Below are 17811 nucleotides of genomic sequence, written 5' to 3'. Positions count from 1 at the left end.
CTCGGCAATAGTTTATTCTATGTGATTCTATGCAGTAGGTTGGTCTCTCTTTCGTACAATGCAATATGCATAACAGCCACGTAAACTTCATATCCCATCATGCATGTCGACCACGTGCGCTATATAAGACAACGGACTTCTTTTTCCATTCTCTACTTTTTTGAAGTGACGAGGGGAAATCAAGTCGAGGTGAGTGGATCATCAGCAAGAGCAGCACATATATCGCCATGTATTAACGTATGTGTTTTAGCTAACAGTTGGCGTTCTAGTACAAGCGTAGCCCGTGTTTTGTAAAGTATTTGTGGAGTTCACAAGGAAGCTAGTTACTAGCCTACTTTTTAAACCGTGGTTAAGAACCCCACGGACGGGCAGGACAGTGGAGCTCTTCTCAGGATCTGAGTGCGCTGATGACGTAGCATCTGCTACCACAGTCCTTTCTACCACCATAGGAAATTGACTTAAATAGTCACGAAGTTGGCGGCGCTTGGCGCTCATATTTAAGTGTCAAATAAATACTTCAAAGCCACTCACCAAAGCATAAACGCCTATTCTAACAAACGATGGGTTTTGAAATCTCGGCGCTACCGCTAAGTGATCCTTTTTAGACGATTTTTGTGGCATCGTAATTATTTTTCGAGATTTTAGTCTTCTTCAACTGCCATACAACTCCGCATAGCGGACAGCGCCCCATCTGGTCGGAAATCCTCAACTGCCTCGAAAAATAATGACGATGCCACAAAAACCGGCTAAAAATATCACTTAACGGTAGCGCCGAGCTTTCAAAACCCATCGTTTGTTAGAATAGGCGTTTCTGCTTTGGTGAGTGGCTTTGAAATGTTTATTTGACACTGAGATATGAGCGCCAAGCGCCGCCAACTAAGCGACTATAAATCAATTTCCTATGTTGGTAGAAAGGACTGTGGTAGCAGATGCTACAGCGTCATCAGCGCACTCACAGATCATGAGAAGGGCTAGAGGAGACCCTAACTGGACCCTTATCGAAGCCGATTGTCTACTTTTTTGCTTGAGTCGGTCCAGAAAGAGTCGGTAACATATTTTGTCGACGGTCGCTGTTTAGTTAAATTGGCTGTTCAACAACATTATGCAACGGCACCGATTACTGCACGCATTTTGAATTTTCATGATTTTAGCCAGTTGTCCATAGTTTGGTTATCTCGTTGGGCACCCAATCAAACGCCACTGTCTTCCAGGATGTTTCTACGAGTGCGAGAGGGACCCAGAAGCCATTGGCATACTGATGCATTGACGCTACAGCGTTCAGGTAACCAGTCCTGGTATTAACCTTAGTCCTTTGTGTATAAAGCTTAACGTTTTAAATGAAATGGCACCTATCGAAGCCATTCATGTTCCTTTGTAGCAGTGAACGGTCAACAGGATGCCAACAGGAACACTTTCACCGACGGTCGCTGTTCAGTTCTACTATAACTGTCTAAGCAACATTTAGGGGAAGGACACCTGAAACGCACTTGTCACTTACCTGTTCAGAATGTAGCATGTGTGTCATTACCCCACCTGTGCTGCTTTCTCTGCAGGCCAGAGGAATCCTCCAGACCCGAGGGCAGCATGGTATGAAAACACTGGAGACCTGGGAGACCTGACCAAGGTATTTCAAGTGTAGCAGCGAGTGCTGTAGATGTTCACCCTGGACTGGCTGTGATGACACACTTGCCCTCACTGAGAGCTTGTCTCTATTATGAGAAATTGTTTGTACTCATCTGAGCCAGATCCAGTGAACCATATTCTTACCCATAAATGCCTAATGAGGTGGAGAGCAGAATCTTATTTAATGTTTTGGTTTTGTATTCCACCATCAGTGGTGCCGGTGTCGACTGACTGAAGGGGGAAATGCTGACGTGCTGTGACTGGAGTAGCTGGTGAGTCCCGTTAGACCAACGCTTGACCCTGTGGCAGCATGCTGTCCTGCACTAGCGCTTCTGTCTGGAGCTCCTGCTAATCCAAGTGCATGCCAGAGAATATGGGGCAGTCTTTCGCCCAATCTCAAACCAACCACTAAGCCCTCGCCCTATCCACTCCCCCTCTGTTTGCGTGAGAGCTTGAGCTAGCTAGCTAGCTGGCTAATGTTCACGGACAAGACTGGTAGCTAATGTTCGTGGACAGGGTTTTTCAATTCTATATGTATTTTTATTTATTTAAATTAATTAGAAACGTTGATATGTTTACTCACACTATAAAGTCCCAAAATGCTAATAGATAATCAGACTTCTTACCCTGGACACGTTTTGACTTGACAGAGCCCCTGACAGGACTCTTATCGAAGCCGTTTGTCTACTGTTTTGCTTGAGTCGGTCCAGAAAGGAGTCGGTAACATATTTTGCCGACGGTCGCTGTTTAGTTCTCTTAACTTCTCAACTTTTCAACAACGTTATGCAACAGCACCGATTACTGCACGCGCTTAGAATTTGCATGATTTTAGCCAGTTGTCCATAGTTTGGTTATCTCGTTGGGCACCCAATCAAACGCCACTGTCTTCCAGGATGTTTCTACGAGTGCGAGAGGGACCCAGAAGCCATTGGCATACTGATGCATTGACGCTACAGCGTTCAGGTAACCAGTCCTGGTATTAACCTTAGTCCTTTGTGTATAAAGCTTAACGTTTTAAATGAAATGGCACCTATCGAAGCCATTCATGTTCCTTTGTAGCAGAGAACGGTCAACAGGATGCCAACAGGAACACTTTCACCGACGGTCGCTGTTCAGTTCTACTATAACTGTCTAAGCAACATTTAGGGGAAGGACACCTGAAACGCACTTGTCACTTACCTGTTCAGAATGTAGCATGTGTGTCATTACCCCACCTGTGCTGCTTTCTCTGCAGGCCAGAGGAATCCTCCAGACCCGAGGGCAGCATGGTATGAAAACACTGGAGACCTGGGAGACCTGACCAAGGTATTTCAAGTGTAGCAGGGAGTGCTATAGATGTTCACCCTGGACTGGCTGTGATGACACACTTGCCCTCACTGAGAGCTTGTCTCTATTATGAGAAATTGTTTGTACTCATCTGAGCCAGATCCAGTGAACCATATTCTTACCCATAAATGCCTAATGAGGTGCAGAGCAGAATCTTATTTAATGTTTTGGTTTTGTATTCCACCATCAGTGGTGCCGGTGTCGACTGACTGAAGGGGGAAATGCTGACGTGCTGTGACTGGAGTAGCTGGTGAGTCCCGTTAGACCAACGCTTGACCCTGTGGCAGCATGCTGTCCTGCACTAGCGCTTCTGTCTGGAGCTCCTGCTAATCCAAGTGCATGCCAGAGAATATGGGGCAGTCTTTCGCCCAATCTCAAACCAACCACTAAGCCCTCGCCCTATCCACTCCCCCTCTGTTTGCGTGAGAGCTTGAGCTAGCTAGCTAGCTGGCTAATGTTCACGGACAAGACTGGTAGCTAATGTTCGTGGACAGGGTTTTTCAATTCTATATGTATTTTTATTTAAATTAATTAGAAACGTTGATATGTTTACTCACACTATAAAGTCCCAAAATGCTAATAGATAATCAGACTTCTTACCCTGGACACGTTTTGACTTGACAGAGCCCCTGACAGGACTCTTATCGAAGCCGTTTGTCTACTGTTTTGCTTGAGTCGGTCCAGAAAGGAGTCGGTAACATATTTTGCCGACGGTCGCTGTTTAGTTCTCTTAACTTAACTTTTCAACAACGTTATGCAACAGCACCGATTACTGCACGCGCTTAGAATTTGCATGATTTTAGCCAGTTGTCCATAGTTTGGTTATCTCGTTGGGCACCCAATCAAACGCCACTGTCTTCCAGGATGTTTCTACGAGTGCGAGAGGGACCCAGAAGCCATTGGCAATGCATACTGATGCATTGACCTACAGCGTTCAGGTAACCAGTCCTGGTATTAACCTTAGTCCTTGGTGTATAAAGCTTAACGTTTTAAATGAAATGGCACCTATCGAAGCCGTTCATGTTCCTTGGTAGCAGTGAACGGTCAACAGGATGCCAACAGGAACACTTTCACCGACGGTCGCTGTTCAGTTCTACTGTAACTGTCTAAGCAACATTTAGGGGAAGGACACCTGAAACGCACTTGTCACTTACCTGTTCAGAATGTAGCATGTGTGTCATTACCCCACCTGTGCTGCTTTCTCTGCAGGCCAGAGGAATCCTCCAGACCTGAGGGCAGCATGGTATGAAAACACTGGAGACCTAGGAGACCTGACCAAGGTATTTCAAGTGTAGCAGCGAGTGCTGTAGATGTTCTCCCTGGACTGGCTGTGATGACACACTTGCCCTCACTGAGAGCTTGTCTCTGTGTTGAGACATTGTTTGTACTCTGAGCTGTATCCACATTTTTACCTTTTAAATGTATAATAAGGTGCAGAACAGAAGTTTAATGTTTTGGTTTTGTATTCCACCATCAGTGGTGCCGGTGTCGACTGACTGAAGGGGGAAATGCTGCCATGTGCTGTGACTGGAGTAGCTGGTGAGTCCCGTTGGAACTTGAAAGGATGCAAGTATTGGCTACAACCTAAACGGCCATGCTCGCCACCTTGACTAAACTTGAATGTTGACAATTGGCACATCTCATATGTAGTGATCGCTAAAAAACATTACTAGTTTACAAATTACATTACCAACCAATACATTTGCATCTTCCCCTACATGTATTACAATAGAATAAATCATTTTAGTGGACAGTGCTTTTATAACCACCCGATCTGAGGTCCTCTGGCCAAGGTCTCTTGGCTGTACCCTGGACCCATTTTAAAAACCAAAGGTGACCGGGCCTTTGGGCCGGTTGCCCCAAGGCTCTGGAACTCGCTCCCCCTGGACTTGAGATCCGCAGCTTCTGTGAACATGTTCAAGGGGCACCTGAAAGAGCATCTGCTCAGGCAGGCGTTTGATCACTACTAAGCCGGCCGGTCTGTCATGTCTGTCTTCTCTTTTTTTTGTATTATTGTGCTGCTGTTTAATTCTTGTACAGGGGTTGTTGCAACGGTATTTAATTAGTATGTGCACTTTTATTTTGTGATATCTGTAGTGGACTTTGTTCTTATGTGAAGCACTCTGCATTTGTGCTGGGAGGGGTGCTCTACAAATGGTTTTACTTATTTAAGTTCAACTTCCCACTGATGGCGGGCTCACACTGGGATAGTTCTGCGTAACTGTCAGCGGGCTACGCCCACCAGCCAATGAGTCTGTGTATATAGAAATTAAACGGATTTATTAGATGGATAATAGACAGGTAAGGGAAAAGTCCCATATTAACCTTGTTACTGGCTGTGACGACACACTTGCCCTCACTGAGAGCTCGTCTCTGTTATGAGAAATTGTTTGTACTCATCTGAGCCAGATCCAGTGAACCATATTCTTACCCATAAATGCCTAGAGGTGCAGAGCAGAATCTTATTTAATGTTTTGGTTTTGTATTCCACCATCAGTGGTGCCGGTGTCGACTGACTGAAGGGGGAAATGCTGCCATGTGCTGTGACTGCAGTAGCTGGTGAGTCCCGTTAGACCAACGCTTGACCCTGTGGCAGCATGCTGTCCTGCACTAGCGCTTCTGTCTGGAGCTCCTGCTTCTCCAAGTGCATGCCAGAGAATCGGGGCAGTCTTTGGCCCAATCTCAAACCAAGCCCTCGCCCTATCCACTCCCCCTCCGTTTGCGTGAGAGCTGGAGCTAGCTAGCTAGCTGGCTAATGTTCACGGACAAGACTGGTAGCTAATGTTCGTGGACAGGGTTTTTCAATTCTATATGTATTTTTATTTATTTAAATTAATTAGAAACGTTGATATTATGTTTACTCACACTATAAAGTCCCAAAATGCTAATAGATAATCAGACTTCTTACCCTGGACACGTTTTGACTTGACAGAGCCCCTGACAGGACTCTTATCGAAGCCGTTTGTCTACTATTTTGCTTGAGTCGGTCCAGAAAGGAGTCGGTAACATCTTTTGCCGATGGTCGCTGTTTAGTTCTCCACTTTTCAACAACGTTATGCAACAGCACCGATTACTGCACGGGCTTAGAATTTGCATGATTTTAGCCAGTTGTCCATCTAGTTTGGTTATCTCGTTGGGCACCCAATCAAACGCCACTGTCTTCCAGGATGTTTCTACGAGTGCAAGAGGGACCCAGAAGCCATTGACATACTGATGCATTGACGCTACAGCGTTCAGGTAACCAGTCCTGGTATTAACCTTAGTTCTTGGTGTATAAAGCTTAACGTTTTAAATGAAATGGCACCTATCGAAGCCGTTTATGTTCCTTGGTAGCAGAGAACGGTCAACAGGAACACTTTAACCGACGGTCGCTGTTCAGTTCTACTATAACTGTCTAAGCAACATTTAGGGGAAGGACACCTGAAATGCACGTCACTTACCTGTTCAGAATGTAGCATGTGTGTCATTACCCCACCTGTGCTGCTTTCTCTGCAGGCCAGAGGAATCCTCCAGACCCGAGGGCAGCATGGTATGAAAACACTGGAGACCTAGGAGACCTGACCAAGGTATTTCAAGTGTAGCAGCGAGTGCTGTAGATGTTCACCCTGGACTGGCTGTGATGACACACTTGCCCTCACTGAGAGCCTGTCTCTGTTATGAGAAATCTTTAGTACTCATATTGCTGAGCCATGTTTTAGATTAAGTGTGCATTGGATGAACAGACAAGGCATGACAACCTAACTGATTAATTGTTACTTTAACCTCACAGGTCCAGGTCTGAACAGGTTCAGAATCATTATCTGTAGATATGGCTCTGGTAAGTAATGTCTGAGGTTGACCTCCATTTTGAGATCTTTTGTAGTCATATTTTCTGAACCAAATCTAGTGATTCACATTTTTTACTAAAATCCATAATGTGGCGATGAGTCTAACTAAATCTATTTGTCTTCCATCAGAGGTTCCAGCGTCTACTGAGGGTGAAAATGCCATAAATATGACTGGAATAGCTGGTGAGCCTAATTAGAACACTTGGATCTCATGGCAGCATGCTATCCTAAGGACCGGTGCTTCTGTCTGTAGCTCCTGGTTCTCCAAGTGCATGCCAGAGAACGGGGCAGTCTTTGACTGTTGTGGCCCTCCGTGCCTTCTGCAGTCACTCTACTGTCCGACATAACATGCACTCTGGGTAAATCTGCCTATTGCCTTGTTCATGCTTGGAGCTTCGCACCACAGTTGTGGTTGGTATTGTCGGCACATTTTAAAACTGAATTCTCTGGTCTTTTAGGGTTGTAGGCATGGACATTGGAGGTGCTGCCTTGTGGTGCTATACCTGGATGCAGGCCCTCTACAGGTATGGCAACACCCCGCTAGTTGAGTCTTGTTCTTTGTTCTATCTCTTCTGTGGTGATACCTTTTTATAATGGAGACTGTTGGATGACTCTTGCGGATATGGGACTGAGACCAGAGTTGTCCCTGGTGTTTGTGTCCTGCAGACGTGACAGATCTCACATGTCCTCTCTCCTCCATCAGGTCCTGCTGAGGGGGTACTGCAGCAGGCCAAACGGGACGGTGGGATCCCCTGTTGACGGGTCGCCCTACTCGTGTGATCTTGGAGCGTGGCTCCTAAGCCAATGTCCTGTGATTTGCACTACTGCCAAGCTTGTCAAAACATTTAATCAACATGGCTTCCTTTCAAATCATGTGCATGGTAAATGTACTGCACTTGTATAGCGCTTTACAATGGCCTCATTCTCACAACAGTGCCAGCAGCTGCTATGCATGGTGCTACCCTTTTCATTGGGAGCAATTTGGGGTTCAGTGTCTTGCACAAGGACACGATATGTGGACAGGGGAGCCAGGATTCGAACCACTGACCCTGCGATCATTGGACAACCCGCCCTACCTCCTGAATCACAGCTGCCCCGAGTACAGGGATTTAATTGGATGGTTGGTCTTAAGTGCTTTTCTGCTGCTCGTCTGTTGCAAGTGCTTGTCTGCTGTTGTAGCTACTGGCCCAACGGCTTGTGTACTAGACTGCACATGTGTCGTTTGTCATTTAAATGGTCACACGCACACTTCAGAAATACTGTAACGAAACGATCCTTTGTAAATAAGAATTTGTTCAAATAAAAATGAATGACATCAGCTGTTGAGTGTTCGGTTCTAGAATCAGAATATAAATGCTTTTCTCAATGCTAAGTTCCCCCTAAACAAATGGACAATTACTACTTTTCTTTTTTTTTAAATCAATGCTGGTGTAGTTGCATCAAATGTTAAGACTTGCTGTACCAGAGCCAGTGGTCTTTGTAGATGTGATCTTAAGCCGATACATCAGCATTTACTGGTTACCTGATTGACCCTTTAAGGGTGGGGGCCGTGTACAGTGGTGCAGGAAGTTCTACTGGGTGCTAGCCTCGCGTCACCAGTCTCTTCTGTAAGGAAGAGCATTAGGGCCAACAACTGAGTTTATTATTGTTTTAAGCTTCTGAGATTAAAGTCAGAATTTCTGAGAAAAAAGTCAGAATACTCATAAGCTTAAAAAAAAACGCAGTTGGCCCTAATGCTCTTCCGTACCTCGGGGAGGAGAGCCTGGTATCTATCATGGATGTATTAGGTATCTTATTTACTTCACTGCCTTAAGCCCGCCCCATCATCCGGCTCGAGCCTCTAGAGCCCGCCTCCAACATCCGCTTGCTTTATTTTTCTTTAACCGGTAGTTCTCCTCGCATCTTATTTTACAATTTCGTCGGTGTGATGCCATCGCGAATGTTATCTACTCGAAACTTCACCATGTGCAGCCTACAGTAAAAACATTACAACTGTTTGTCTTCCGGTCCAGACCGGATGATTATGTGATGCGTCATCGCGCTTCCGCTCTAGACCGGCGAAACAACACCGAACGAGAAACGCCCCAGACCTATACCTCCATGCCCCAGACTAGGAAACTCACAGTTGCTTTATGATTCTCAAGGAGGCAATGAGTACCATTTTTATAGTCTTTGGTTTGACTCGGCCGGGGATCCAACGATCCTCCCGACCTCCCAGTCTCAGGGAAGATACTCTAACCACAAGGCCACTGAGTAGGCTACGGGTGAGGGTTAGAGCTCCAAATTTTAGACAGGTTTCTCTGAGAAAAAAGCTTTCATTTATGTAGAACTTCGTCCTGTTGCGCATTTAAGTCAAACATATTCTCTGCAAATAAATGTAATGGGCCTAAATCATCAATCAATCAACATGGCCTCCTGGACGTCGAGAGTAAAACTATTTCAGCACCACGGACAGGGACACGCGCCCACCTTGACTCGGCACAAGGTTTTATTTCTGATTATAGGCCTGTTGCACATGAAGTCATTGTGTCTGTAGCCTACAGTAGCCTACAGTCTTAAAATAAATGGGGAATGGCATGTCCTCATAGCCATGTCAGTTCGCAATAAGATGCCACACAGCAGGCAGACCTAAGCTATGGCAGAATTTCATACCAGTTTGAGAGAAACGAACAGCAATTTCTGTAGTTTAAACCCATTTTAATAATTCGACTAGACTAGCCAATTTGTTGCGCAATTTCCATCGAACGCAGATGGACTATAGTCTACTATTACATAAACGGATCACATTGTAGGCCAATGTCCAAACGTAGGCTTTGGCTACTGCTTCACATAGCATAGGCATGATAGGTAAGATGCGATCACATGACTGCCGCAGCCTTCGCTCGTACATCTCTTCCTGGCCAGAACAGAAGGCGAGCAGTAGCCTGGGTGGATGGTTTATATAAACACCGCGTTCCCACTGCCGCTTTGTTTCGATTCCAACTCCCCCATTGTGGCTGTCCCTCTAGCCATGCAATGGATATTTTGTGGCAATACCAGTTCAGAATTATTTTACTGGGAGATTCTACCGTAGGAAAATCGTCTTTACTTAAACGGTTCACAGATGGAATATACAGCGATGTAGCTGACCCGACAGTCGGTGTGGATTTTTATGCCCGTTCTCTGGATATCGAGCCCGGGGTTAAGATCAAGCTTCAGCTGTGGGACACGGCTGGCCAGGAGCGATTCAGGTGAGAGATCGACCATGTAACCAGCGTCATACGATAAGCAATCACCCCTGACAGTTATGATGTCCCATGCATCCATGCACCCAGTATATAAATTATGAACAATCCCAAACACCGAAGCCCTAGAGCAGGAAGACACTATTCGCAGCCAACGCTATACATGGACGGACGTTGATATTTTTGGCAATGGGAAATGGTAACCTATATTCATTTCCTTGCGTTCGTGCAAATGAGGTAGTGCTTAGTGGAACGAGGTCACCGTCCGTATAGGCCTTCACTTCAACATAAAAACAGTCCGCAAATTGGGGCGCATTCATTCACGGTTGATGGACAACCTCGCCTTGATTTTTTCTTCTTCATTTAGCCTATACAGTACGCCTTTTACTCACGAAATAAGAGCAAATATGATAGCATTCTCTGTGCAATACAGCTTTTGACAGACGGATGCTATTCACATGAGCTTGTATGGTAGGCTATGTGTGCTTTCCTGATGATAATATGGTCTTTATGATAGACTACGTGATCTGTAACCCACACGTCCATGCACATATCAGCCTGCTGCATGAGAGAACCAAGTAAAGAGCCTCACAGTCACTCCACATTTCCTGCCACTGCTGTCATGGACGCACTTCATCTCATAAGCACTAGGAAACATCTTTGAAAACCCTGCTTTCATATAGTTGATCCCTGTGAAGCCCACAGTATGCTCCTCAGACTCTCTCTCTCTCTGGCTTGAAAGAACTGTCAACAGGTCTGATCATAAGCGTGGATCTGATTCATATCTCCGAGACGCTGAAGCCTTATGCTGCTATGATCCCTTTTCTTTGGAAAGGTTGTGTCTCATGACTCATCAGTACAATTTTGATTCAGCGTCCGTCTTCCTGGGTTTACACGTGTTGAGATCTGTACGTGTTCATGGGCACGCACACATGGGAGGGTTTTATGCATCGGGGTCTGTCTGAGGCATCCGTGAATTCAGATGAGCTGAATTATTTGCTCTAAGGTCTTCGTCTGTTCATTCCACAGGTCCATCACCACCTCGTATTACCGTAACTCAGTGGGCGGGCTCCTGGTGTTCGACCTGACCAACCGCAAGACGTTCGACCACGTGAGGGAGTGGCACAAGGAGGTGAGCGAGCACATCCTGCCGCACCACATGGTCTACATTCTGATTGGGCACAAGAGCGACCTGGCCAAGGAGCGCAAGGTGCCGCGCGCGGAGGCGGAGCTTCTGGCGGCCGAGCTGGGCGTCCGCTACGTGGAGACGTCGGCCAAGTGCAACAGCAACGTGGAGCGGGCGTTCGAGCTGCTGGCGCGGGACATCTACGAGCTGATGAAGATGGGCGAGATCGCAACGCGCGACGGCTGGGACGGCGTGAAGAGCGGGCTCACCGCCAAGGTGCTCTACCCCGGCGAGGACGACGAGGAGGCGGCCGCCGCCGCTGGGAAGGGCTGCCACTGCTGACTGGCCCCTCCCCCCGACGCCCCACCCCCACCCCGCCCCCAGACTTCGTCTCTGGGTCCGCCCCCCCCGCCCGCACCACAACCGGCTCACGCCGTCATCACGGTCTCCCATAGAAACCTGTCTAAATGAGGCTCATTTCCTGTGACATCATCACCCTCACCCTCACCCTCCCCTGCTTAGCTAAGCCTGCCTACCCTGGTCCAGTTCCTGTAGACAACGCCACTTTGTCTCTGCTGGGGGGCGCTAACGTGTGACTGAAGCTCCTCCATGTGTCCACGCTAAACCCGTGGGGTGTTGCTTTCGCTGGGTAGCTTTTGGCCTCTAGCCCGGCGGAGCACAGACCCCTATGTAAGACTGATCAGACCTTGGGGTAGACGTCCTATTCATGGACGCCCTTTGCTGCCCTGCAACTAATGGACTTTGAAGTAGGCATGGTATATGGACTTGCATAAAAATGCATTATTGTAGTCTGGCATCACTCCCAACATACCGCAGTGTGTAGTGGGTTTGTAGCTGTCAAACTAAGTGTGCGTGATGCTTGGCCTGCAGTTCGCTGTGGTTGCACATGATATCTTGAATGGTTCAATCGGCTGGACTTGGGTATCAACTGTCACTTAGAGATGAATAGACAGAGTGTATAATGTGAACTCTTAATACTGTAGCTGTATCAGCACCGTCCTGACCTGGGGCCTCATTTATAAATCCACATGACACGGTTGTGTGCGTACGCAACACGGACCTGTACACGCACAGAGACACTCTGATTTAGAACACTTACACACCATTACACACCATTACACAAATCCCATGCCAGTCTCCCATTATATACATCACAACCATTAATTTACACAAGTCCCATGCCAGTCTCCCATTATAAACATCACAATCAACTCCACACCTGACTGCATTACCACAATGACGGCAATATCCAATGTGAAACAGATGCTCTTGTTAGGAAGGCTGAAGCCAGTGGTGGAGTGGCCAGGTGGGAAAGCGTCGTTCTCGTTAAATGAAGATCATAGATTCAATCCCCATTAGTGCTGATAACAATCATATTATGAAACTGTGCACCCGTATCTGCCTGACTGAGGTGTCGAAAACAGCAATAGTTTAAACGCAATTTGTCCTACTGTTCACATTATTATTTATCAGAATAATAGAATGCATAAAATGCATTCTATTAGTTAGAAGTACTGTGTGAATCATTTGGCTAGGCTAAATGATGGTGCTGACTGGACTTCTGTCAACCAAGTACACTCATATTATTAATTATTTTCTATTCCTGATTAAACCCAGCGGTTTGTTCTAGGTCCGTGTGATCATTGACTCACACACAAATTAACTAATTTCTACATATTGTTTAATAATTACAGATCCAATTAAATTTGATTCCCGATTAAACTGTACAACATATTTGAGGGATTCTTTTGCAAAATCAGTTTGTACTGTTTGTCCATTATTTGCAGTGAGGAGAGCAGGGTTTAAAATAGTAGGCCTACATCTCTTGATGGTGATGTTACATTAGTAAAATCAACACAGTGACAGCATGCGGGACATGGACAGACAGTTGGTGTATTCGTAAAAACATTCACACACCCTAATATTTATTCACAAGCACAGTCAAACTTCTCAAAACAATAAGCTGTCTTATGCTTCTGGGTCATAATTGCTGACATAATCCCCTTCTTACACACGTCTTGTCATATTCATAATGGGAGCTTAAGTATATAATATGTGAGAGATAATGTTGATTTATTTTAAGCAATGATATCAATTTCAAAGCATTTCTTGAGTTTCATCCTTCTGCCATCGGAGTCGCAGTTTGTCATTTGTCTCTGAGAACTGTGCGTGCGCGTGGGTCCGAGTGTGTGAGGAGGACCACGCCTTCTCCCACATTCTCTAGCCAAGTTTGTTTATTTAGTAAATCCCAAAGGTTGCACATAAAGTGGCGTAAACATTATTTTGTGCGTACACAGTGTTTACAAATGAGGTCCAAGGTCATCAACACGGTTCTGTAGTAGATATTGCACTACTACCTTATGTGCACACATGCCAAAATCATTTGAATTACATAATTTTGTGATCTTCTTAATTGTGAATAGATGTTTTTTGTGAGAAAAGTGATATCTATCATTCACACATAGTGCAAGTATACTCCAGGCCACTTACCATTGTAATGGCACTATTTTTACATTTGTATAGCATAAAACATCTGTCTCCCACTAAGGCACCTGCCAAGTCAATTGCTGAGGTGATATATTCCCCAGTCAAAGCACCTGTCTGTGTTGCACCTGCACCTGCTTTGTTGGTCTTTTTGGCAAATGTATTTGAGGATAAAAGAAAACCTGTAGGATTTTTACTGACCACAGCATCACATGTCCTCTTGGGCCTTGCTTACTGCTGCCACTTATTGAGTCACCAAACAATAGTCCCTTCACAGGGAGCTGCTGATGGGCCTCTACTCCTTAAGACTGCTCACATGGGAGTGAGAGGAGCTTTAGTGGCCATAATACCAGCATGAATGTCAGATATGAGATGTTATTAGAGGTATGCTGGGGCTCTCCTTAACTAAGCCAACTTATGTGTCACGGGCACATTAGGCTCATACTGTAGTCTGGCACAGCCTGTTCTCTGATTATTCCTGATCACGCATCCTGACTTCTCAGTTGTGGCGTTACTCATAGTGCAGCAGCAACGAGGCAGGAAGTCTTTCCAAAGACAGAGCAACAACCTTTCGGCGTCCCCTATGCAGAAGGAGCACATGTGCCAGTTAGATGTCAGTACCCAGCATTCCCTGGGGCCGGGTCCAGGAGTGTCAGTACCCAGCATTCCCTGGAGCCGGGTCCAGGAGTGTCAGTACCCAGCATTCCCTGGGGCCGGGTCCAGGAGTGTCAGTACCCAGCATTCCCTGGGGCTGGGTCCAGGAGTGTCAGTACCCAGCATTCCCTGGGGCCGGGTCCAGGAGGTTCAGTACCGGGCCCTCTCCCCCTCTACGGCCTTCCTCCTAAGAGGCAGTGGAAAGATCCCCTGTGTTTTACCTGGGCTACTACCTCTACTGCTCATGTGCAAACCCCTGTGCATAGAGAACAGCACTGCCTGGGCGCCCCCTTCAGGTCACTCCCCGCTCAGCAGCGTCTCATCACGGCCCCACACACGTTCAGGACCTGGAACTACTCTCCGCCATATACCGTGTTCTTCCACATGTCGTCATTCGCTTCAGGTGGAGAAAAACCAGGAAAACATGGGCTGTGTACAAACTAACGATGAAAGGGATGTCTCCCTTGTGAAACTGCTTGTTTGTCTATTAAGCATTGTTGAACATTTGTCTTCAAGCAAACCCATTACTGTAATACGACAATCAGTGTCTGCATTCCAGGTTCTGGTGAGGGAGAGGTCCATGCTGATTATTTCTGATTAACTTCAAAATGCAGCCTGCGAATGGAGGAAACATTTGTAGTATTCAGAAGTGTTGTAGCTGCTGCTGGTTTGGTAATCTCAGTGGAACCCCTTTAAAAGCAAATGGGTGTCCGTTATATGAGTCAGTCAGTCAGTCAGTCAGTCAGTCAGTCAGTGAGAGCCCAGCTGTGCTCTCCATGAGCATACTGTCCTCAATGCTTTGTGTATTTCACTATACAGGGTTCATTTTGTACAGCTGTGATTTTAATGCATATGCGGTACTATAGTTGCTTAGTTTTTGGTGCATGCAATCTATTCTCTGTGCCCAGTCTGGGGATCACAGCTGGATTTGAGATATTGAGAACCTGGTCATAAGCCATCAACTTAAACCATCAACTCCATGTTTGATAGCAAAATGATTCAAAGTAAGAGATCGAGCATGTTTCAAAATAACAGAAGAGTTGATATTTTGAATATGTGGTTAGTTAATTTAACAGATTTACTTTGTTACAAAGGCATTTCATATCCAACAAAAACCCAACCTTGGCAGGGTCTAGGCTATCCCTCGCTGCTTGTTCTGATCTTTATCTATATGTATCTCTAGTAGTGAATCTGACTGATCTCACAGCTTCACTAAATACAGGATGTGATATTTATTTTTTGTTCTGTTTTGTGCAAGATATTCTGTAGTAAACGTGGTATCGACTGGTTCAAGAATAAAATGTGCAGTGCATTCAACTTTGGCACCCTCTTTTGGTGAAACAATGCAGCAGTTTGTGATCAGTTTTATCAGATCTCCTTCTTCCTCCTTCATCCTCCTTCATCCCTCTTCATCCTCCTTCTTGCTCCTTCTTCTTCCTCCTTCTTCTTCTGTGCTGAGCCAAACTGTAAAATGCAGGAGCTCCACATAGTGAAACCAGGCCAGGTGAAGCCTGGCTTATGTGCGTGGCTGGCTTGTTTCTGTTCAGGTCTGGTAGGACAGAAGCTAGTCATGCCACTGAAATAGCTGTGAATTGAAATGACATGAAATAATGTCTGATAAATAAATATAGGTTTTGTCGCCTGGACACATCAGTTCCAAAGCTTGTGCTGGGTCTACTGCCTCTTGTGGTGCCAACAGAGAGATGCAGGCCATCAAGTGTAAAATAGGTCTATTGGTACAGAAAAGTCTGGCAACTTAATAGATCCTTTTCCAAGTGGCCATTTTTAAATAGCATAGCAGAGTAAATTAATGAAGGTCCTGTTGTATTAAGTGTGTCACAGCATGCACAATATCAGGGCCCCATTGGCCCACCTACTGTAAATCCTAAATGGAACAGGGCTGTAATTCACGTGGCCTGAGGCAAAGAATGGAGGCTATGAGTAAGTACATGCCTTTACCGTCATCTGGAGGACCCTCAGTCCTGTGACCAACCACTCCTGGAGATTATTGACGTTTCCACGCTGGGCGCCAGTAAAATGTGGAGGAAAAGAATTTGATCTCCAAATGGGTTCTAATGAGTCGGGTCATGTCAAACAAAATGTTTTCTTTCCACTGATACTTTACTGTAATTCTTCAAAGTTAGGGTTAGGGTACAGAGATAGAGTAATGCACCAGGGAAAACGAACACAAAGGAACGAATTCAACATGCATTGACTCAGGCTTATATAGGCATCCGGCATCTGGTTCCTGTTACCTCTTGACACCCATAAACACTCATTCCAATGTACACAGTCTGTAGCTCCTGTCCAGCCCCTCTATACCATGTCCACCTTTGGTATCCTCAGGAGTCAAGAACCTTTTACCAATACATACAGTAGGAGAGAGAGATAGAGAGAGAGAGAGAGAGAGACAGAGACATAGAGAGAGCAACAACATGAATGTACTAGCTGTGATATCCTGTGTGCATGTAGCTACTATATAAGGGTACATGATCTATCTATCTATCTATCTATCTATCTATCTATCTATCTATCTATCTATCTATCTATCTATCTATCTATCTATCTATCTATCTATCTATCTATCTATCATAAAGTCAGTAGCATGCTTGCTGCTGCCATTTTGGCCAGGTCTCCCTTGTAAAAGAGATTTCCCAATTTCAACAGGACTTCCTGGTAAAATCATGGTTAAATAAAAAAAATATTTATGTAGCTAGCTGGCTATCTAGCAAGACTTTATTCAGGAGATGTTGCCTTCAATGTAACTGAGCCCTGAGACTAGTCTATTAGACACATCATTCCACCTATACATGTCCGGTATGTAGGGAACTTCATCAGATCAGATAAAGCTGTCAACTGAAAAGTTCAAGTCACAATATGTAATGGCCATGTCCAGTAAAAACTGCTGCTTCTTTGTGAACTGTGGCGAGAGGCAGTTACTGGTACCTAAGTCAGTGCGATTGACATACATACTGTATTCAAAGTCTGTCGTCACCTACCCCCAGATCACCACAGGAATCAAAATGACTCATTTACAGTTAGATTTGTCCAAAGCCAACCTCAACCGGTTTACAAAAAGCGTGGTCTGCAGCAGGAAAGAGGAAGGTGGCAGAGTGATTGACAGCTGGGAGGGTGTGTCTCAGGGTTGTGTTGGAGCCGGTGAAGGTGAGGTGGAAGGAGCCTCCTGGGTACTGTGGCTGGATGGAGTAGCTGATGTTGAAGCTGTAGTACTTGAACACCTGCAGCCCCTGCTGCTGGCTCTTGGAGACCGCCCGCATGGAGGAAGACAGGGAGATAATAGGCTGGAATAGGAGATCTGCAAAGACAGAAGAGGGGAGAGAAAACATCTCCTCCCTCCCTCACAGGTGCAGCATGGGGTACTTAAATGACTGAGACAACATAGACAATAGCATATTTAGATTTAAACCACCATGTCTATCAGTAAAACTACAAGCGTGTAGCTGTCCTATAATGTCAAAGAATACAATTTAGCAAAGTGTTGCCATTTTGCAACGTGCATCCCTTC

The 17811-nt window shown here is 45.6% G+C and overlaps 1 protein-coding gene and 3 long non-coding RNA genes across 5 annotated transcripts; all 4 read left to right on the top strand.

Annotated features, from left to right (window-relative positions):
• Nucleotides 1-1206: 1206 nt before the first annotated feature.
• Nucleotides 1207-4580, top strand: LOC311323511. The gene is made up of 9 exons (XR_014630959.1): nt 1207-1282; nt 1554-1624; nt 1836-1895; nt 2516-2586; nt 2858-2928; nt 3140-3199; nt 3813-3887; nt 4159-4229; nt 4427-4580. It is a non-coding gene; the product is annotated as an uncharacterized lncRNA (long non-coding RNA).
• An 806-nt stretch (nt 4581-5386) lies between these two features.
• LOC311323513 lies at nt 5387-6502 on the top strand. The gene is made up of 3 exons (XR_014630962.1): nt 5387-5508; nt 6116-6186; nt 6445-6502. It is a non-coding gene; the product is annotated as an uncharacterized lncRNA (long non-coding RNA).
• Nucleotides 6503-6716: 214 nt separating this feature from the next.
• Nucleotides 6717-7958, top strand: LOC311323512. 2 transcript variants are annotated; one of them, XR_014630960.1, is made up of 4 exons: nt 6717-6766; nt 6906-7135; nt 7235-7300; nt 7480-7958. It is a non-coding gene; the product is annotated as an uncharacterized lncRNA (long non-coding RNA). The 2 variants fall into 2 exon arrangements; XR_014630961.1 differs by having other exon boundaries at nt 6725-6766; nt 6906-6959.
• A 1763-nt stretch (nt 7959-9721) lies between these two features.
• On the top strand, nt 9722-15493 carry rab42a (RAB42, member RAS oncogene family a). The gene is made up of 2 exons (XM_084454868.1): nt 9722-10006; nt 11030-15493. The coding sequence occupies exons 1-2, from the start codon at nt 9792-9794 to the stop codon at nt 11466-11468; spliced, it is 654 nt and encodes a 217-aa protein (XP_084310994.1). The 5' UTR covers nt 9722-9791; the 3' UTR covers nt 11469-15493.
• Nucleotides 15494-17811: the final 2318 nt, after the last annotated feature.

This window comes from Borostomias antarcticus (genome assembly GCF_949987555.1).
Source record: "Borostomias antarcticus genome assembly, chromosome: 21".
Lineage (NCBI taxonomy): Eukaryota > Metazoa > Chordata > Actinopteri > Stomiiformes > Stomiidae > Borostomias > Borostomias antarcticus.
This window is presented reverse-complemented; position numbering and strand designations above follow the sequence as displayed.